Source organism: Nuphar pumila, chromosome 5 (genome assembly GCF_984573655.1).
Source record: "Nuphar pumila chromosome 5, dmNupPumi1.hap1.1, whole genome shotgun sequence".
In the NCBI taxonomy this organism is placed as follows: Eukaryota; Viridiplantae; Streptophyta; class Magnoliopsida; order Nymphaeales; family Nymphaeaceae; genus Nuphar; species Nuphar pumila.
The window spans coordinates 55,179,699-55,202,687 of record NC_143253.1 but is presented as its reverse complement, the minus strand read 5'-3'; the positions used below and the strand labels follow the sequence as shown (position 1 = coordinate 55,202,687).

At 37.9% G+C, this 22,989-nt stretch overlaps 1 protein-coding gene and 1 pseudogene across 1 annotated transcript in view; one reads left to right on the top strand and one right to left on the bottom strand.

Moving 5' to 3' along the window:
* Nucleotides 1-2,578: 2,578 nt before the first annotated feature.
* LOC149837631 (cytochrome P450 94A2 pseudogene) lies at nucleotides 2,579-3,274 on the top strand (annotated as a pseudogene).
* A 7,185-nt stretch (nucleotides 3,275-10,459) lies between these two features.
* LOC149837630 (uncharacterized) overlaps nucleotides 10,460-22,989 on the bottom strand; it is a 52,758-nt gene continuing 40,228 nt past the window's right edge. The window contains exons 3-8 of the mRNA XM_090006164.1: nucleotides 20,939-21,047; nucleotides 19,830-19,897; nucleotides 11,517-11,586; nucleotides 11,332-11,406; nucleotides 10,885-10,976; nucleotides 10,460-10,791 (exon numbers count right to left, since the gene is read on the bottom strand). Of these exons, the coding sequence (XP_089862290.1) occupies nucleotides 10,665-10,791; nucleotides 10,885-10,976; nucleotides 11,332-11,406; nucleotides 11,517-11,586; nucleotides 19,830-19,897; nucleotides 20,939-21,047 (541 nt within the window). The 3' untranslated portion in view covers nucleotides 10,460-10,664. The remainder of the gene's footprint in view (nucleotides 10,792-10,884; nucleotides 10,977-11,331; nucleotides 11,407-11,516; nucleotides 11,587-19,829; nucleotides 19,898-20,938; nucleotides 21,048-22,989) is intronic.

The window sequence follows — 22,989 nt, the reverse complement described above, 5'->3', positions numbered from 1 at the left end:
CACACACTCAAAAGAGATATGCATTGGTTAATACCCGTATGTGATGTAGGTACCACACATAGTGAAGATGCATATGATTGAGAAATAACATGCATATGGTTGGGTTATGTTTGCATAAGTGCACATGCTTTTGGCACTATTGACCTAGTGTTATGAATAAACACTACTTGGTTTTATTATGTGATGCACTGATGGCCTAAATGGATTATCATCGGCCTGGAGAGTCATAGGTTTGGTTTCTTTTCGCATATATTTTGACTGCATCACTTAAGCCACATAAGTTGGTATGGCACACTACTACATTGTTTTTATTGTCCTCACAGGCTGGAGTTCTGTAAGGGTTCCCTGCAAGGGAGGATGCGGGTTTTTCACTTTACTTTAGCATATGGTGTTGCAAACTTAAAGAATTGAATTTAAATAAAAAAAATACAATAAAGAATAATATAATATATGTTTTGGGGTCTTCCATCTAGAGAATGGAGATCTTAGAGATCCGGTCTTGGGAAGACTGTGAGGATACAAAAACTCCGTGTGCTTAATTTTGCTCCCCCGAACTTGATATGGAGGTTCCTTTCTCTGGCCACGATTTTAGGGAGAATTTGTCACTTTACCTAGGGGTGGTGTGTTGGTCACAACTGTGAGTTTGTTTTGGTACCAAGAAAGTGGCACTTATGGGCGTGGGGTGTCCCTTGTATCCCCAACATTAGATGTGGAGGTCTAATGTTCTGAAAGTGATTTGGTCGAGGACTAAGTTGAAACCCAGTAATAAAATATAAATTGTGTTCTAACCTATCCTGGGAGCCTACTTGACCTCGGGGATTGTACTCATTTGGTGTATCCACGGGCAATGATAATTAAAAAGAGGAACTTAAAGTTGCATACATTAAATAAGGCATGCATATGGAAAGGAAAAGGGAACTTAAAGGTAAGATAATAAAGGAATTCATGCATTAAAAAGATGTCATGCATTTTCCTGTTCTGCACTAGATCATGCATAGTTTGAAATGTTCTCCAGTTCATGATATGGTGGTGGTATGTAATTTGCTTCCTAAAAAGCATGTTACAAGGGTTGGTTACTTAGTTCTTGCTATATGGTACTGCTTTATTGTTCTCTACTGGTGAGTATATACAATTTGTCGCATGTATGAATTGTTAGATTTTGCAAATTATTATATCTGCACTCACTCAAATCATTATATGAATATGTTCTTTACTTTAGCATATGGTGTTGCAAATTTAAAGAATTGAATTTAAATAAAAAAAATACTATAAAGAACAATGTAATATATGTTCTGGGGTCTTTCATTTGGAGAATGGAAATCTTAGAGATCCGGTCTTGGGGAGACTGTGAGGATACAAAAAATTTGTGTGCTTAATTTTGGTCTTCCGAACCCGATATGAAGGTTCCTTCCTCTGGCCACGGTTTTAAGGAAAGTTTGTCACTTTACTTGGGGGTGGTGTGTTGGTCATAGCTGTGAGTTTGTTTTGGTACCAAGAAAGTGGCACTTGTGGGCGTGGGGTGTCCCTTGTGTCCCCGACATTAGATGTAGAGGTCTAATATTTCGAAAGTGATTCGGTCGAGGGCTAAGTTGGAACCCAATAATAAAATACAAATTGTGTGCTAAGTTACCCTGAGAGCCTACTTGACCTCGGGGATTATACTCATTTGGTGTATCCGCGGGCAATGATAATTAAAAATAGGAACTTAAAGTTGCATACATTAAATAGGGCATGCATATGGAAAAGAAAAGAGAACTTAAAGGTAAGATAATAAAGGAATTCATGCATTGAAAAGATGTCATGCATTTTCCTGTTCTGCACTAGATCATGCATAGTTTGAAATGTTCTCTAGTTCATGATATGGTGGTGGTATGTAATTTGCTTCCTAAAAAGCATGCTACAAGGTTTGGTTACTTAGTTCTTGCTATATGTTACTGCTTTACTGTTCTCTACTGGTGAGTATATGCAATCTGTCGCATGTATGAATTGTTAGATTTTGGAAATTATTATATTTGCACTCACTCAAATCATTATATGAAATCTTATCCATGTTCTTTGTCTCACTTGGTTTCCTTAGAAGTAGTCGTGCGCAGAATTTCGGTTCTGACACTCTATTTTGTTGGTTTTTTACAGGAAATGGTGAGCAGTGAGGTGAGACTGGTTACTGGGGATGGACGAGGGTCACACTTGGACTTTGACGGTTTCAGCAGCGGACAGAGTGACTTTTTCCTTTGTTTTAGTTTTACTGTTACTTTTTGTCGAGTAGATTACTGTTCTTAAGATTGACTTGTGATTCATAAATAAAGAATTTGTTTTGGTTCTTGTGGGTGATCGTTGTAAGTTCGTTTGTGGTGTTAAACTATCCAATTAAAATTGGAACTGTAAGGACCCCGGGTCTCTGAGAGATTTTTCGCAGTATTTTTTTTTTTTTTAATTCCACATTTTCAAAGGGTATGAGTTGGGGTCATTACACACATCCTTCTTCCCTTCGGCTCCAAACTCATTGTCACCGGCAACCCCTCCAACGTGGAGCATATCCTCAAGACAATCCTACCCCAAGGGCTCCATCAATTACACTATGTTCTACGACCTCCTCGGTGACGACATCTTTAAGACCTGGAAGACCCAGTGCAAGATTGCAAGCCATGAGTTCAACACACGCTCCCTCTGCAAGTTCGTCGACACCACGGTGAAGTCGAAGATCTTAGGTCGCCTGATTCTGCTGCTTGCCTCTGCGGCAATAGAAAGGGCGATCTTGGATCTCCAGGACGTGCTGCAACGGTTTGGGTTCGATAACATCTGCAAGATTACCTTCTGGTCGGACCCTGGCTACCTCGACCTCTCATTGCCACCATCCGACTTTGTCATTGCCTTCGACGATGCCATCCGGCTCATCAGTGAACGGTTTACCACTATCCCTCCAATTGTATGGAAGCTCAAACGTGCACTTGGGGTCAGGTCTGAGAAGTGGCCCAGAAATGCCCTTAGAGTTGTTGATGACTTTGCCCAAAGACTTGTTCGCGAGCAGAAACAGCAACAACAACAACCAAAATCCTTGGTGGATAAGACTGGTCTTCTTGGGAGGTTTATTGGTTCTAGCAATGTCGACGAGGGGTTTGTCAAGGACATGGTGATTAGCTTCATACTCGCTGGCAGAGACACGACCTCAGCGGCACTCACCTGGTTCTTCTGGTTGATTTATCACCATAAACAAATAGAAGATGAGATCCTCAAGGAGATACATGGTATCGAAGGAGAAGTATTTGGCTTTTAGGAGGTGAAAGAGATGAACTATTTGCATGCGGCCATCTGTGAGAGCATGAGACTGTAGCCGCCAGTACTGGGTGAAACCAAGCAAGCAGTGGAGAATGATATCTTGCCGGACGGCACCATGGTGCCAAAGGGAGCAATAGTTTGTTACCATACATATTCAATGGGGAGGATGGAATCATTGTGGGGAAAAGATTGGGAGGAGTTCCGGCAGGAAAGGAGGCTACAGAAGGATGATGCAGATGGGACGTGGAGGTTCATGGCAGAGGACCCGTACAAGTATCCGGTGTTGCAAACAGGGCCAAGGTTGTGTTTGGGGAAGGAGATGGAATTCATTAAGACGAAGAGCATGTTGTTTTTCGGCGTTCCGATCTCAAACTGAGGCAATGACACGAAGAACACTTCTATGCCTTGCACATAACACGTAGAATAACTTTTATCATCTAAGAGATACCACAATATATATATATATATATATATATATATATATATATATATATATATATATATATATATATATATATATACTTTGATTCATAAGAGCAAGGGATAATAAAGAAAATAAAAAACACAATAAGAAAGAGGCACACAATAATTTTAATGTGAAAAACCCTCTCAAAATAAAAGATAAAAACCACGGGGTTGAGAGCAACTCAACAACTCTACTATGTGATATAAAGAATGGCTACAAAGGGGCATACACAATGCCTACCCACAATAAGCCTACAAATCACCATAATAGAGAAACATCAAAGCAAATAAAGAGGTGGAAGTGGAAGAATATCATATAATCAATAGTGATGACATTTCCACAACAAAAGACTTCTTTTTCTTGCCTTATTCTTTACAAAACAAGAAGGGGATAAAAAAAGAAAATGAAGAACACCAACAATCAAAGCTTTTTTTCTTTCTTCCTCATCTCCCACTCTCTTTCTCGCAATCTTGTGAAAGCCCCCACATAAAACAAGATGAAGAAACGCTCTTCCCTCTCTTTCTTTCTCTCTTTTCTTCAAAGAGCAAAACCCAAAAGAACTCCACCAAGCATACCATCCATCGTGCCCTCTTTTCTCCTTTTTCTTTCTATTTTACTTTTTCAATTTTAGTCTCTCACTTCTTGTTATTTTGCTCATTTTCAAGCCTAAAAAAAATGCAAGGTGAAGTGCATCTCTTCACCTTCTTTGGATCGGGTCCTCCACATGGAGGGGACCTAAATCCAACACATCTCCCCCTCACCGACTATGTGAAGGACTTCACCAAACCGACGATAAAGCAACATACTTCAAGCTTACCATGAGGAAACTTCTTGGTCATCATATCTGCACTATTATCATCAGTATGAATCTTCTCAAGCTCAAATAGCTTTGCATCTAACACATCACGTATCCAATGATACCTCACATCAATGTGATTCAACCTTACATGAAAAGTAGAATTCTTGCCAAGATGAATAGCACTCTGACTGTCACAATACAAAACATACTTCTCTTGAGTAAAACCAAGTTCTTGCATAAAATTTCTTTATCCACAGTAACTCTTTACTGACCTCTATCACTGCAATGAACTTTGCCTCTGTAGTCGATAGTGCCACACATTTCTGAAGTCTCGACTGCCAAGACACTGCACCACCTGCTGAAGTAATCAAATATCCAGATATAAACTTTCTAGAATCAACATCACCTGTCATATCTGAATTTGTATAACCTACTAAAGTAGGTTTGTGCTCACCAAAACAAAGACACAAATTGCTTGTGCCTCGAAGATATCTCAAAATTTATTTCACAGCATTTCAATGCTCTCTACCAAGATTTGAGAGAAATTTGATAACAACCCCAACTACATGAGCTATATATAGCCTCGTACACACCATTGCATACATCAAACTGCCAATTGTTGAAGTATAGAGAATCTTTTGCATATCCTCTTTTTCTTTATCTTTAGAAGGACTCTGTTTCACACTCAACTTGAATTGTACTCCAAGTGGGGTGTTCATTGCCTTTGCCTTATCCATGTTGAATCTTTAAAGTACTTTCTCAATGTACTTCTCTTATGATAGCCATAACTTTTTTACCTTTCTATCACAAACAATCTTCATGCCCAAAATTTGACTTGCAGCTCCCAAGTCCTTCATGGCAAATGATTTGTCCAACTTTTTCTTTAAGTTAGCAATTCTTGAAGTGTTCTTGCCCACAATGAGCATGTCATCAACATAGAGCAACAAAATGACAAAATCATCATTTGAAAATTTCTTTACAAAAACACAATGGTCTGAAGTAGTCTTCTTGTAGCCATGCTCCCCCATAAAAGACTCAAACTTTTTATATCACTGTCTGGGAGCTTGTTTCAAACCATACAAGCTCTTTCTCAATCTGCAGACATAGTCTTCCTTTCCTTTCTTCTCAAACCCTTCAGGTTGCACCATGTATATCTCTTTCTCAAGATCACCATGGACAAAGGTTGTCTTCACATACATCTGCTCAACTTCCAAATCAAGACTTGCTGCCAAGCTCAAAGCAACTCTAATAGAAGACATTTTAACAACTGGTGAGAAGATTTCTTCAAAATCAACACCTTTCTTCTGACTAAAACCTTTTACAACTGACATAGCTTTATATCGTGGATGTGACGAGTTCTCATCTCGCTTCACTCTAAAAAACCAACGATTCTTCAAAGCCCTTTTACCTTTAGGCAACTGTACAAGCTCAAAATTATGGTTGTCATGAAGAGATTGCATCTTATCTTTCATTACTTCAATCCACTTCTCTTTATGCATAGCTTCATCATAGCTCTCAGGTTCTCCACCATCAGTCAACAAGACATACTCATGTGCAGGATATCTAGTGGATGGTTGTCTCTCTCTAGTAGATCTGTGAAGTGGCTCTGCAGCTGAAGAGGAACCTATCTCATGCTGCTCAACATCATCACCATCAAACATATCTGACCTGTCAACATTCTGTTGTGAATCTTCAACATCCTCATGTGTGTCATCTTCAACTGAATTTGGAAAAGATGACAAAGGAACAGGATCCATATCAATCAAGCTGGCACTGCTCTGAGATTTTTCCTTCACCACTTTCTCAATGTCTTCAATAGTTTGGTCTTCAACAAAGACAGCATCTCTGCTTCTGACAAGCTTCTTCTCAATAGGTTTATACAACCTGTACCCAAACTCATCCTGACCATATCCCAAGAATATACATTGTCGTGTCTTTGCTTTCAACTTTGTCGTTTCATCTTTAGGAACATGCACAAAAGCTTTGCACCCAAAAATACCCAAATGGTCATAGGAAATATTCTTTCTAAACCAAACTTTGTCAGGAACATTACCATCTAAAAGAACATGAGGAGACAAGTTAATAACATGAGCCACTATGCACAATGCTTCACCCCAAAAAGGACTTGACAACTTTGCCTCTTACAACAAACATCTAACTCTTTCAATAAGAGTTTTATTCATTCTCTCAGATACACCATTCAACTAAGGAGTCTTAGGAGGAGTCTTTTGATGCCTTATACCATGCATCTTACAATACTCATCAAATGGTCTCAAATATTTACCTTCATTGTCAGTTCGAATGCACTTTAATTTCTTCTTTGTCTGACTCTCAACAAGAGTATGAAATCGCTTGAATACATCAAACACTTGGTCTTTTCTCTTCAAAGCATAGACCCACAACTTTCTTGAATGATCATCAATGAAAGTTACAAAATAAAGTGCACCTCCAAGCGAACTCTCTTTCAAAAAACTACATACATCTGAGTGAACCAATTCTAAAATTTTCTTCTTTCTTGATGGAGAATGACTCTTGAAAGATACTCTCCTTTGCTTTCCAACCAAACAATGAGTACATCTTTTCAACTTCTCTTTCTTCACTTCAAGAAGTAGATTCTTCTTTATCAAACATTCAATGCCTTTTCGCTCAAACTCAACCTCTTGTGCCACAATTAAACTGACTTCTCATTTTCAATCACATTCAAGACATCCTTTGAAATTAATGCCTGCAAAACATACAAACTATTGCACTTCTTTTCATGAGCCATAACCAATGAGCCTCTAGTGAGCTTCCATTGTCCATCATTGACTGTACTACAAAAGCCTTCATCATCAAGCTTTCATGCTGAAATTAAATTCAAGTGAACATATGGCACATGCCTAACATCTTTAAGCATCAACATAGTTTCATTGGTGGTTTGCAAATTTACATCACTAATACCAACAATTTTAGACAAACCATCATTTTGCATTCTCAATACTCCAAAGTCACCCAGAGTATAAGTAGCAAAGAACTTCTTATTTGAAATAACATGAAAAGAGGCATCATTGTCTATCACCCAACTAGTATCATGATCAGTCAAGTTCACCATATCATTATCATAGACAACAACTAACTCAGTCGAAGTAGTTGCGGTGACACGATCACCATTCTTATTATTCTTCTTTTCTTACTTTTCACAATTCGTGTTCTCTCTCTTCAACTGAAAACAATATTTTTTAATGTGCCCATTTTTTCGCAATGATGATACTCCATATTTTTTTATCTTGATCTTGATTTGCTTTGGCTTTTATCTCTACCCTTCTCACCCTTAAATTTACTTCTCCCCCTATTCTCAGTGACAAATGCCTCTGGCTGTGGAGAATAGCCTTGAGATTTCTTTCTCATCTCTTCATTGAGGACACCGGCTTTAACAAGCTCCATAGAAACAACACCATTATGAGCGGAGTTGGTGAGTGAGACCCTAAATGTCTCCCGTGAATCCGGTAGAGTAGCAAGCATCCAAAGTCCTACAACTTCATCTTTAAATTTAATACCCATGTCAGACAAGTGATTAATAAGCCCTTGAAACTCATTCAAGTGGTCGGCTATAGAGCTTCCTTCTTTATGCTTGAGTTGCATCATCCGTCTACGCAAATACAATTTGTTGTTGCCGGTCTTCGAAGTATACAAATTTTCAAGCTTAGTCCACAATGTCCTTGCATGATTCTCATGTTAAATATAAACATAGACATTCTCATCAATGAATTGCTAAATAAAACCACACACTTGCTCATGCTCAAATTCTCATTCTTCATCACTTTTATATTCAGGTTTTTGAGTAGCAAACACTGAAAGATGCATAGCCTTAACAAACAAAAGATCTTTCATCTTGTTTTTCCATAAATTATAATTTGTGTCATTCAAACTAATCATCTGACTTGTGCTTATATTCATTCTTGAACCTAAGGCCCTGATACCACTTATGTTGGGAAAAAAAGTGCAAACTGAATGCAACTACTTCTCAAACGAAGGCAATGACAACAAAGTACCTAGAAGAAGAATACTTTATGCCTTGCACATAACACATAGAATAACTCCTTTCACCCAAGCTCCAAAATAAAACCCTTATCATCCAAGGGATACCACAATATATATATATATATATATATATATATATATACTTCGATTCACAAGAGCAAGGGATAATAAAGAAAATAAAGAACACAATAAGAGAGAGGCACACACCAATTTTAATGTGAAAAATTCTCTCAAAATGAGAGGTAAAAATCACGGAGTTGAGAGCAACCCAAGAACAACTCTACTATGTGATATAAAGAATGACTACAAAGGGGCGTACACAATGCTTACCCACAATAAGCTCACAAATCACCACAATAGAGAAACATTAAAGCAAATAAAGAGGTGAAAGTGGAAGAATATCAAATAATCAATAGTGATGACCTTCCCACAACAAAAAATCCCTTTCTCTTGCCCTAATCTTTACAAAACAAGAAGAGGATAAAAAAAGAAGATGAAAAACACCAACAATCAAAGTTTTTTTTTTCCTCCTCTCCCACTCTTTCTCTCTTTCTCACAATCTTGTAGAAGCCCTACATAAAACAAGAAGGCGAAACCCTATTCCCTCTCTTTCTTTCTCTCTTTTCTTCAAAGAGCAAAACCCAAAAAGACTCCACCAAGCATACCATTCATCGTGCCCTCTTTTCTCCTTTTTCTTTCTTTTTCACTTTTTCAATTTTAGTCCCTCACTTCTTGTTATTTTGCTCATTTTCAAGCCTAAAAAAATGCAAGATAAAGTACATCTCTTCACCTTCTTTGGATCAGGTCCTCCACATGGAGGGGACCCAAATCCAACACAAGGTGGCACCGGCAGTGCCGGATTTTGAACCAGATTACTATGTAGACATGACATCCAAGATGAAGGGTGGTTTCCCAGTGAGGATCAAAGAGAGGAACGTAAATCACTAGAGGAATGTAGCTCAGTGAAGTAATTGGTCAGGTTCCAGAACTATGGTGAAGACATTAAAAGTTCATGAACTTGATCACATTTTCGAAGGATGTAGGTTGTAAAGTCTTATCTGTACGCAGGGGATATTCTTACAAAAAACAGAGAGAATTGCAGGAGGTGTTTGGCACGGTAAAGGTGGAGTTGAGATCTTGAAGGCTTGTTAGGAGGAAATTAGAACCTAAGAATGTGTGATGGCCGTAACCGGTGTGTTTACTACCTTCATACCCTTGAATGAACAGCAGAGGATAGTTTCTTCAGTGTGAATGGCCGGGTGGAGAATTCACAGGAAAAAAATTTCACCTGTAAAAAATCCTATCCTCATTTTACCTAGTGCATGTACGTTTGCCAAATCTTGCTCCTTCCAAACCTATTCAACATGTACCACCAGACCCTCTTTACTGATCGTTAATTATCCCATCAACTTCTTGATATTTTCTTTTGCTTATCCACCACTACTGTTCACTGCTTGATCTTCTTTTAGTTCCGTGAGCAACCTTGTAATTTATATAAAAAGTTTAAAAAGATAAAAAACAACCTTGTTTTACGAGTTCTTGTTCCTAGGCTGCCTTTAGAATACTGCTTTTGCATGTGCCCTATTAAATTACAGAACCAGTCCTTATTATTCTGATCACTTTTACATCTTTGCTGCAACTAGTGCTTGTAATCACGATTTTTATCATACTCCTACATCCGTTTCACTGCCACCAGCAAACCCCTTTTTCGTTCATTAGGAATAATAGCATTTTCAATTGAGTGATTCCGACATAAAAGCATGACTTTTTCATTCATGGAATTTTGAACTATCCAAAACATGCTTTTGACTAAACAAACCATATAGATCATATCTGTCAGTAGATGCAGATAATGAGAAAATACTCACAAGGTGGAAGATAAGAAATCGTCTCATCAATTATAAACATTTTTATTCTTGATTAAAAAAGGATACAAGATTGAACTATTTTCCGTAGTCACAAGAGATTAATAAAAAGAATTGCACATATATTTTATACACTAGATCGAGAATAGAAGTCAACGTCATACTATTTCACACTCATTTCGGCACTCCAACAACGTAGGTACAAAAGTTGCATACTGAACCTTTAACATGATCAGCATTATAAAGTTAAGTTTCTACTGTTGGTAGCCGAAGAAGATGCTGGTAATCCAGGAGACCGGTGATGTATATATTTGCTTCTTGGGTCTGCAACAAGGCCTTTTCCTCCGTTCACCTCAAGATCATGCCTGCACAGACCAAAAAGATCGATAAAGAGGGAGACAGGCTATAATCAAAAGAACAGACATAAACACAGTCATTTGCACCATAATAGAACTCACTGGAAGACAAAATCTGGGATGGTCAACTGCTCACGTGGGGCGTATCTGAATAGCTGCAGTAGTCGATCAACATATGTGACCTTTCTCCACACCTGTAGACGAGAGAAAAATGAATTTCCAAAAGTGATTCAACCTGCCTAGGAATGGTTACATTGCCATGCATGTGAAACCATACCAAAATCTTGATAGTACAAGTTCAGCATGATTGTCATTGCACGGTTATGCATGATGAAGCCTACCCAAGATCCTCTCTGAGCCTTGAGAAGTTGACTGCAATTTCAACATCCCTTGGCAAATAGAATGCATTGCGTGCATCTATTACAACAATTATATAAAGTGGACAAGGGCATGACAACATAAGCTTAGGTCCTACTTTAAACGTTTCAATACACAAATGCAATGGCATGGGTTGACAGGCGTGGGAGGAAATAAGAAACAACTACGTACTTCTCCATCAACAAACAATTGCAAGGCCAAGACTGCCGCCTTCAATCCAAATGTTGGATGCAGCATATATATTGCCTGCAATAATGTAGTAATGTCAAAGATGGGTTATAAAATCCATGCAAATTTCCTCAAAAAAAGAAAATCCAATGCAAATTTTAGGATAAAGTTCTCACTAAATCACTTACATGCAAATTACGCTGGTGTTTTCGACCTAGTATTTGCTGTAACCGCTTCATCCATCCTAAATCTGGTTGCCTGATCATTTTCATAGTAACCAAATATGTTAACAAAGAAAGGCACTGATTGAGAAGGCAAACATTAAGTTACATAACACTTTTCTTAAATTTTTAGCTCATCTCCAAAGTTCCACAAGGTTTACATTTGCAACAATGTGGTACTTCATATCGTCTACTAGTTCACAGATAAAACCATTCAGAAGGCTCTGGTATTGACTTGAAGTAATGTTTTAGGCCTCGTTTGGATGATACCCAAAACCTAGAACCTGGTTAAAAACCAGGTTTTGGGCATTGGGTTTCGCCTCCAAAACTAAGTTTTGGAATGTTAGAATGCCGTTTCCAAAACTTGGTTTTGGAGCAAACCCAGCCCAGAATCAGGCTTTGAAAAAACTTTGGTAGGGGTGTTTTTTCACCCCCAGACCAAGTTTATCCGGGTGGAGAGCTTCTTATAACACCCACAAAGCTACCCCTCTACACATCTTCCCATTTACACTATCATAATCCCAAATCATATTCCGGCTATTTTCAACCAGTGGATGGACAGAATGATTTTCATTTTATTTTTATTTTGCCAGTCAGTTTGGCCATTTTCTAGCTGCAAACCAGCCGAAAAATGGTGCCTGGCACCGTTTGGCATGGGTTATGCCAACCCAGTCATTTCCTTTTTCTGTTTTGATTAAAATTTTGAGCATTGGGCCATTGCCAAAAAAGCCAGAAAATGGCTGGGTTGATACCACCCAGTGGAGGTGGTGCCATCCTTGCCATTTTCCAGCCAGTGGTTGGCCGGAATGGTTGGAATTTTTTTCCTTGTTTTCTAAAATTTGTTTTTTTCAACCATTTTTCTGGCAATCCACCAGCCGGAAAATGGTCGAGATGACACTGTCCAGCATGGGTGGTGCCATCCCAGCCATTTCCACTTGGTACTTGGTCAGAAAATAGCTAGCTTTCTATTTCTTCTTTTTTTCGATGCCAACCAAAAATCCGGAAAACCAAGTATTTTGGTCATCCAAACACCCTAAAACCAGGTTTTACCTGTTTTTTGGCAAAACCTAGGTTTGGTCCCTTCTCATCCAAATGGGGCCTTAGTGTTCAGTTATCATGTCAGCTATCATCATAGAACTCTAGCAAACTCAGATCACAGCTAAAAAGCCTTTTCATTCATTTATCAAGGCTGAAAATCCAAAATCGCTAATACAAAATTGACCCTTAATTAAGCTGGAAAAAATATAATACCAGTCATTGTAATAACAATAAAATTACAGCTGTTCCAATTGTTTCAAAGACTTATGGCTTTTCTCACTGAACCTCGTTCTGAGGAATTCAATACCAACAACCCAGACCAACTTTTCATATATTAACTTTCTATTAGGACAATTACTCTTGAAGAAACAATTTATATATATATATATATGGAGTCACCAGAATATGAGAACCAGAAATATGGGCATTTCCAATGTTTTTTTTGCAAATCCAACCATGTAGATGTGTTTGGAATGGTATATATATATATATATATATATATATATATATATATATATATATATATATATATATATATCACAAGCAACCAATCATTATGAAGGAAACTCTTGAAGAAAACAATTAAAATGGCATGAAAGCAAGAAAAACTACAGCTTTGATCAAAATGCAACTTCTTGCCTTGGTTAACTAACTCTGATAAAAAGCATATAAGACAATCAATCGTTTTTTTGCCCTATTAGTCACCTCTAGCATAACATCATGGTTAAAGCTTACCAGATCTGTGAAAGAAAGCAACGAACGAGGAGAGAGAGGCTCTGATGGCTGCAGAGAAAACCCAATCAGGGTCTGCGTGTTTTGCTTTTCATTAAGTAGGCTTCTGTACAGTGATTAGGGTACGAAAATACCCATTACATGTTATACAAATATTACAACATGCCACTAATGAGCATGTGTTAATAAACAAGAGGAATTGGGTCTGGATCCTGAGATCCAAACCCAGTCGTGAATGACGTCTTTTCACCCTCCCTCAAGGTGTACATGGTTTTGAACCATGAACAACTTGCCTTTTAACATCCAAAATTTGTCCTTGATAAGTCTTTTTGTAAACAAGTCAGCAACTTGATCAGCAGTCTGAACGTATTCTGGTTCAATTTCCTTTTCTTCGACCTTCTGTCTTACAAAATGTTGGTCAATTTCAATATGTTTGGCACGACTGTGGTAGATGGGATTGAATGACATATTGATAGCACTTTGATTGTCACACAGGAAAATGCTTTTGAAAACCGGTTCTCCTACTTCTGTCAACAGATGTCTGATCCATGTTACTTCAGCTATAGCTGCTGCCATTAATCTATATTTTGCTTATGTGCTCGACCTCGCTATGGCCTTTTGCTTCTTACTGCTCTAGGAGACAAGATTTAGGCCAATAAAAATACAGTATCCTGAAACTGATCTACGTTCATCTGGATCTCCTGCCCAATCTGCACCTGTGTAAGTAAGAAGCTCTTGCATGTGATGGCCATGCATACTCTTTCTGTATTGAAGACAATCTCCAATAGTTCCCTTCAAATATCAAAGAATGCATTTAACAGCTTCCATATGCCCAATATGTGGTTCATGCATGAACTGAGATACCTGATTGACAGAATAGACAATGTCAGGCCGAGTGAAGGTAAGATACTGAAGCATTCCTACTATCATGTGATATCCTGTAGGGTCCTCATATAGATCTTCATCTTGGGAACTGAGTTTCTGATGAAGTACATTGGGTGTGCTTAGAGGCTTGCAATCAGTCATACCTGCCTTGCTAAGAACATCAATGGTATACTTATGTTGAGTGAGTGTCATGCCTTCAGCAGTCCTGTCAACTTCTACTCCAAGAAAGTATCGCAGTTTACCAAGATCCTTCATCTTGAATCTATGATTCAGAAGTTCTTACTGTTCAATATGTTCATTAGAGTTACCTGTAATGATAATGTCATAAACATATATCAATAACAGGGTAACTACATCTTTGCATTTGAATATAAAAAGAGAATGGTTGAGAAGAGACCGAATAAAGCCATATTTTTCTACTTCAAGCGAAAAATTGTCAAACCAAGATCGAGATGCTTGCTTTAGACTATATATAGCTCTCTTTAACTTGCACACGTATTCTTTAGAGTTTCCTTCTGCATACCCAGTGGGTTGCTCCATGTATACTTCTTCCTTAGGAGTTTCATGTAGAAACGCATTTTTCACATCCAATTGACTGAGAGTCTATTGGTGTTCAATAGTCAATGATAGTATAATGCAGATAGTGCCCATTTTCACAACCAGGCTGAAAGCCTCGTCATAATCTTGTCATTGCTCATGTGTGCAGCCTTTAGCAACCAGCTTCATCTGGCTTATACTTTATCTTATACACCCACTTTGATCCAACCACATTTCGATCGTGTGGTCTGGGAACAATATCCCAAGTCACACATTCATGAAGGGCCTCCATTTCTTCGTTCATAGCTTCAATCTATCTCTTAGAATTTATTGCAAGATAAAATATTGTGGGTTGATCCTCCTTACCCAAAGAGGCTAAGAAGAGTTGGAAATCCATTGTAAAATTCTCATAACTAACCCACCTATCAATAGGATGTCGAGATCGAGTAGACCTTCTGTGAACAGGCGATTGAATGGAAAAATGAGGATTCTACTCCTGAAATGAGCTGAGGGGTAGCTCCTTCTCACGTCGAGAGTAAACAATGCCTTTATATCTTTCTGGGGCCGATAGTGACTCAGAAATCACACTTTCCTGATGTCTTTGCTCAGCAGTAGATACATTTCCCTCATCTCTTTGATGACATTAAAAAAAACAAACATCATCAATACTAGAAAAGGGATTTGAGTTTAACCAAGGATGATAAACTTCAATTTCAGGAGGAGTGATAGCATTATGACCAAAATTTGATTCGTCAAACACAACATTTCTGGATATTTTGATGCGCTTGCTTACAGGATTATAACATCTGTAGCCTTTGTAATCATCAGCGTACCCAACGAATCTGTACTTTAAGGCCTTATCCTGAAACTTATGTCGCATTGAACTGACAACATGAACATAACATACACACTCAAATACACGCAAATCATGATAATTTGGATGCACACCATGTAAAGAGAAATAGGGTGATTTGTTTTCCAAGATGTTTATGGGCAATCAATTTATGACATAGACTGTTGTATGAAAGGCTTCTGTCCAGAAGGTAACTGGAAGATCACTATCATGCATCATGCTCATTGCACTCTCGACAATGTGGCGATGCTTTTGTTCAGCAATCTCATTCTATTGAGGTGTATAAGGGCAAGACAAGTCTGCCTACTTATCCCATTTGTCTGGAGGAAACTAATAAAGTCATTTGAAGAGAATTCAGCCCCTCCATCACATTGGAAACAAAATGATATTCTCAGAGAATTGATTCTGAACAAAAGAATGAAAGTTCCGAAATATCTTAAAAGTTTCAAATTTACTTTTCATAAAGAAAATTCATGTGTATCGATAATAGCTATCAACAAAGATGAGATAATATTTAGTGTCAAACATGGAAGAAACTGGAGCCGGGCCCCAAACATCAGAACATATAATCTCGAATGGTCTTGAAGCACTTTTATTAATGGAATAAAAAGGAAGAACATGACTCTTACACTGAAGACAACTAGAACATTTTTTCTTGTCGATACTTAAAACTTAGACTTGACTTGGGAATAAGACTACTTGAAACAAGCTTATCAATAAAATGACTACTACAAAGACCCAGACGACCATGCCAAAGATTTGGCTCAATACATTCAGAAAGATTAAAAACATTGTCAGGAGGAACTAAGGATGATGGCGTGAGCTTCAAGGTGGAATCAACAGACTGAATACCAGTTGAAGGATTCTCTTGGAACACATACATATTCCCTTGTCGTTTTCCTCCAGCGAACGTTTCCCTCGTATGAAGGTCCTTAACACAAACAAAGAAATGAGTAAACTCAACCGAAACATTAATGTCATCTACAAGCTTAGAGACAGAAACAATATTTTTCTTGATATTAGGAGCATGGATGACATTTGAAAGAGCAACAGAAGAGTTGGACATAGGGATTACAGAATTTCCAATGTGCGAAATATGGTGGTGAGACCCATCTCCAGTGACTATACTATTTCTACCAACATAAGGAACAAGATTTAGGAGCTTACCAGCATCACCAGTGACATGAGTGGTTGCACCAGAATCAACATACCAAGTGCCTTAATCATTCTGTTTGATATTTAATTCAGCCAAAGCAGACAATAACAGTTTTTTGACTTCTCTACTATTTTTCAATGTATTTGTTCTCTTTCTTGTCTCTAATTGTTTTCCTCTATTTTGCGGGTTAAACCAGCAATTTGCCTTTATGTGTCCCCTTTTGTTGCAGAGAAAGCAGGTAGGTATTGTCATTTACCTTTGCAGATTAGGAGGCATACTGGGAGTCAGAGTCGTACCTGTGTTTTATGGGGCCTGAGGCGGAGGGAAAAAATGGGCCCCCTTTTAATAGTAGGAGTTCAGGGGCAGCGCCTCCGGATTTTTTTTAAAGAATCAAAATAACAATAAAATTTGCATTCACATTAAACAAATATAATATTGCAAATATTTATATTATATTAAATAAAAATAGGGGAGCTCGGGCCTTAAAAATGGGCCCCTAAATTTTTTTTGGGCCTAGGGGCCCTGAGGCCCAAGCCTCATTGGCCTCTTTACAGGTCCGGCTCTGCTCGGAGTAGGTAATATTCCACGACCTCCTTGTCCGTTCCTCTCTTGACTTCCTCTTTCTCTAGATTCATACCTGCCACATCCTCGACCATAGGTGACTCCTGTGACAAGAACGTCGTGGGCTCCAACGGAGTTGTGATTACCTTCAAAGAATCCTTTCAAAGTCATCTCATACTGTAAGAACTTAGCACGAAAATCTTCAAATGTAGGTAAGTCTGGCAAACACAGCAAGGAAGCAACCATCATATGATAATCGGGTCCCAGTCCGCTCAAAGTTTGTTGCACCATATCTTTGTCGTTAACCGCGCATCCCACTATGGCCAACTAATCTGTGATGGTTTTCATTTTGTTTAAGTACTCCATGACAATCATGGAGTCATTTCTCAACATTTGAAATTCTTTCTTTAAAAATAAAACTCTTGCCTAAGAAACTTGAGAATACGTCTGAACGAGACGATGGCATAACTGCATAGCTGTGCAGTCATCGGTGATTGCCACAAGCACCTCCTGTGATAGGGTGGAAGTGATGTAGGCAACCAAAGCCTGATCTTGCTTCATCTAGGATATATATTCTAGATTTCTGACAAAAGTAATGGAAGTGTCACCCTCCCCAGTCTTGTCATCTTGTGATATGAACTCTTGAGGAACAGAAACAGAGTCATCTAGATGCCCATAAAGATCTTGACTTCTTATGAATGGGATGATTTGTCTTTTCCAAATAAGAAAATTGGAGTTGTTCAGTTTTTCTGACACATGTTGGCTAAGAAAGTTTGAAGAGAGGACAGATTGAGAAGAAAAAAAAGAATTCATAGGTAATTGAAGGCGGAAGGAAAAGAATATTGGAAAAAAAAAATAGTCAGAAATAAAGGTCAGAACCAATACGTAATTTCAGAAAACTCAGAACTCGGTTGCCTTTTTTTTTACAGCAGACCCGAGACAAAAAACGAAGTTATGCAGTAAACTAAACTGATCTGAATAAAGATCAGTTAATGAGAAGCAAAACAAAAACACGTTATTTGGATATAACGTGTTTTTCCTTTGAAAGATGCAAAGGGCTGAATCTGATTTTTGGATGTAACGATATTCTAAAATGTAAAGAAAAGAAATCTGATATTTTATTCAGATCAGAATTTGTCCTTACTTTTCTGAAGAAGATGAACAATTTATGAAATCACACAAGGATTTGCCCTTTGCGTGACCATATGGAATCACGTCAAACAGCGTGAGGGGGAAAAGAAAATGCAAAATAGAGAAGGTGCAGACTTTAAAGGAAAGAGGATGACGATTAATGGTGGGTGACGATTAAAAGTGAAAAGGGATTGACGAGATGAAGACCTTAGAAATAAGGAAAAACAGAATACGTTAACTAAAAAAAATAATATTCTGCAGAATATGTTGGCTGAGAGATTCAAGAGGAGTAGGAAAGCAACGAGGGAGGAGAGAACATGGAACAGTTAATGGAAAGATTACCTTGGAGGAAGATGTTGAAGAGAGAACCTGGAACCTGTCGCTCTGATACCATGAAAGAAAGCAACGAACGAGGAGAAAGAGGTTTTGATGGCTGCAGAGAAAACCCAATCAGGGTCTGCGTGTTTTGCTTTTCATTAAGTAGGCTTCTGTACAGTGATTAGGGTACGAAAATACCCATTACATGTTATACAAATATTACAACATGCCATTAATGAGCATGTGTTAATAAACAAGATGAATTGGGTCTGGATAGATCCGGACCCAATCGTGAATGACGTCTTTTCAATCTGTAATTCCATAAAATTAATTTGCCTTCCTTCATGTTTGTATTAAGCAGTGGCAAATATTTAGTATGTACACATTATTAAGTCTAATCATTCAGCTGCAGTTCCTAGATCATATTTCAAATTCTTGCTTCCACTTAACTGGGTTAAGAAAGGACTTATTAACTTCCAAAGATTATGAAAAGATATTTGAAGTCCCAACTGGTTATAAAAAGTATTTCTTACTTCCCTTGGAGGTTTGATTAAGTTTGTTTTTTTACTAGTAATATCAAATAAAAATGAATGTATATTTATTTTTCTCAATAATGAATAAAAAGTTTAAAACCAAAATCATGTCTTAAATTTTACTGGATCAACAGTCCACAGCGCAGTGGTGCAAATGGGCCTGGCCATGCAATTCTCAAGCTGTAGTCCAAGCGCAAAGACACCCTTCCAAACTCTAGCTGTTCACATACCTACGCACATTACAGGACTTGGCAAATTTCTCATATCTTTCTCTATGATTAAAGGTAAACAAAATAGTAGTGGAGAGAAAGAATGGAAACTAGTAACCTACACGAACAAGTCAACACCCTTCCAAGTTGGCACTCATCACCAAGTGGAAGGTTAAACAAAAAATTTGAAAATGTACATGGTGAGTCACAAATAAATCCGGACCATGGGTGCAACTACAAATTTTTCCTGAAAATAATATTATGGCAAGGGCTACAAAAAAGAATAATGTAAATGATGCAGTTGTCCTTAAATATAAGCATACTTACAGCTGTAAAGATGCAGCAGAATGGAGGTAGACAATTGTATAAGGCTTCTGTATCAAAGGCTCAAACTCCTGAAAGAAAACACAAGCATAAAGTTTGTTATGCCTTTCATGCCAATTACAGTACTCTTTTTTTGCTTCTCCGTCTTTTTCCCAAAACAGAAGCCTTGTTAGCCCAAGATGAATATGTTAGCAGGATGAACTGTGAGTAAAGCCATTCCAAAAGAACTGCAAGACACATCATATGAGCACAACTATATGTTTTAATAGAGCAGACCAATAGAAAAAAGAAAAAGAAGACCAACATGAGCAGATGGTAGTCCCAATGGTTTCAAATTTCTTTCTTTTTCGAATAAAGAATGCTGGGGTATACATCCCCCTCCGATTGTATTCATTTAGGGCAGTTTGCTTCGGTCACAGGTGGAAATGAGGCAATCACAGTTCAGAATCCAAAAGCTGTGATTATCGGTCACAAGGTCAGTCATGTAACCAACTTTCACAGGATTCAAAGGAGAAGCAATCTCAAGTGAGAATCACAATTACAACTTGCACTTTCTCATGATTCACTAAACTTGAGAAAGTGCTGCGATTATGATTTGCAATCACGGGAAGCTGAGAAAATCGAAGAATCACAGGACACTGCTGCAAACGTGCCATTAAGTATAAATTTCATATTGAGTACATGATGAGAAACCACATGAAGGTAGTCCCAATGGTTTCAAATTGCTTAATATTAATATCATGCAATGTATTATAAATTTAGCCAATATAATGAATTAAGAGGCCATCACAAGGCAACAATCTGTTGATGATCAATGATCATCCTTTTAACACAAATCATAAATTATCTCAAATAACACAAAGAATGGCAATATTAGATTGTGGTGGACATCATGGCTCATCATATTTTAGTTTTCATGATAAGAAAGGAATATTTTTCAAGGACAACCAGTGGAATACAGGAATATACTGGCTTCCTTTAAGCTCTATCACAAGGTCAGTAAAGGACATAAAACGATATAGCAAAAGGTTAAGCGTTTCATAAAGCAAGGAGTAAAACAAAAGAAAATAAATTTAGGATTTCCAAAAATACTAGCCATTCTTAACAAGTACCTTTACAACATACAGGACAAAGCGCTCCAGTTCAAGACAGCGAAGTAGAAAATGAGCTCCCACCACAACCATTACAGGACGTCCCTCACTATCCACACCCCCACGGTATCTGAAACGTAACAGGAAACATCACAGAATTTCAAGAGTAAGGAAGATCAACACAAAGAGGCATTGGAAGATTTATGAGCAAATTCCTAATTATAAAAGAAAAGTCAATGATGTAATAAAACAAGAAGACTTCAATCACGAATCAAAGGTTCTCCAATCTTCAATGAAAGTGTTCTCTCAAGGAACACACTTGCAACATCCACAAAGAGAACCACAAAGTGTTCCAAAGGATCACTCTCACAAACTCCACAAAGGGGATACAATAAAAAAATTAATTTATTGATAAAGATAGTGTGCCAAAAGGCTTACCATACAAAGGGGAGAACACTCCTATTTATATACAAGAGAGAGAAGTGAGAGATTAAAGAGAGAGGGAGCATGGCTCCCCAGTCAAACTTAGTTTGCTATATCCCTATACTACATATATTATTATGTTTAATAATATATGTAATATATATTATATTTATACAAGTATATATATAAGTATACATGTACATATATATATATATATATATATATATATTACCATATATATAAGTATAAACGTATGTACATTTTAACACTCTCCCATAAACTTATGGTAGGATAACCGAAAGTATGCCTAAAAGTGATGCAGAGCACCCTAAAGATCCGAGCTTTGAAGAGGAATTGGATCCAAATCCAATTCCAAAGATCGAATCCAGGATGTGATCCAGGACAGATCCAATCGTGCAGGACTATCAGGGTCCAATTGAATCTCTGCCAACCCAGACCCATTTTAATTATCATGTTTCAATTTTTGAGATATTTTGCATCTTTCTCAGAGATTGTATTTTTATTTTTTTTTATTCCATTTTGGCACGTGAGAAATCGTATTAAACATGTTTTTTTTTTTTTTTTAGGAGCCGGATTCTACGGATCCGGATAGTTCTGGTACCCTATAGGATTTTTTTTTGGTACTAGAGGGTGTATGGGGTCCAAGGGTAGTTTTTTATTTTTCGTATTTTCGCTTCTCTAATGTATTTTGGTGCAGGATCCATTTAACTGCTCGATCCAGATCTAGATCATGATCCGCTTTTAAGGAGGGGTCCTAGTTGGCGCCACACGAGTGTGGTCCATCTTGGACCTCATTCAAATCTCTGTTTGACTATTCCAAGTCAAAAATAATTGTTGGCCCTTTTAATGCCTATGGCCAAAAATAGCACAAGTCAATATCGTTTTTGGAGCATGACTTGGGAAGATCATTTGCGTCTTTAATGTGGCTCTTCCCCAAGCTCCAGGCCTATTAATGAAGGGAGGTCGACCAAGGGAAATGAGCTTTTGGTTATGAAAATTTTGAATTTTTTCTTGGTGGAGAAGAAGTATTTGAAGGGTGAAGATAGTCTCAATATTTTGACCGTATCTCCCTAAATACTGGTCCAAATTATGTGATCTTTAGCTTGTTGGAAAGCTAAGATCGTGCCCTACAAGTTTGTTGTTTACCATTTTTTGTGATTCAGCTCTGTTAAGCCTCTAAAATCCCTGGTAATTTTTCTACTAACGGCATCAAGCCCTTTGGTTGGTGGAAAAGCTCGAGTTTGTGATCTTTGAGAAGATCGACCTTGATGTGGTTGTGTAAGCATTCTTGTTCGTGGTGGCTGAAGTTTCATCTCTACTGTTCGTGGTTCATCTTGTGGCGTCGGTTGCTTCCCAACGATGATCATTATCGATTTCAGCCCAGATATCTCTATCGGTTCTTCGTTCTATTACTTTTGTTACTCTTTATGTCACAGGGATTCGGCTAGCAGGGTGCCGCACCCGCGTCGACGGCACCGGGTGCGGTCAACCCGATCCTGGGTGCGTTGACCGCACCCAGGATCATTTAGGTCCTTTTTTTTGGATTTTTTTTTTTTAAAATTTGCCCTCTAAAATGGGCTGCAAAATTTTTTTAAAAAAAAAATCAGCTGACAGTTGTTGATGGGCTG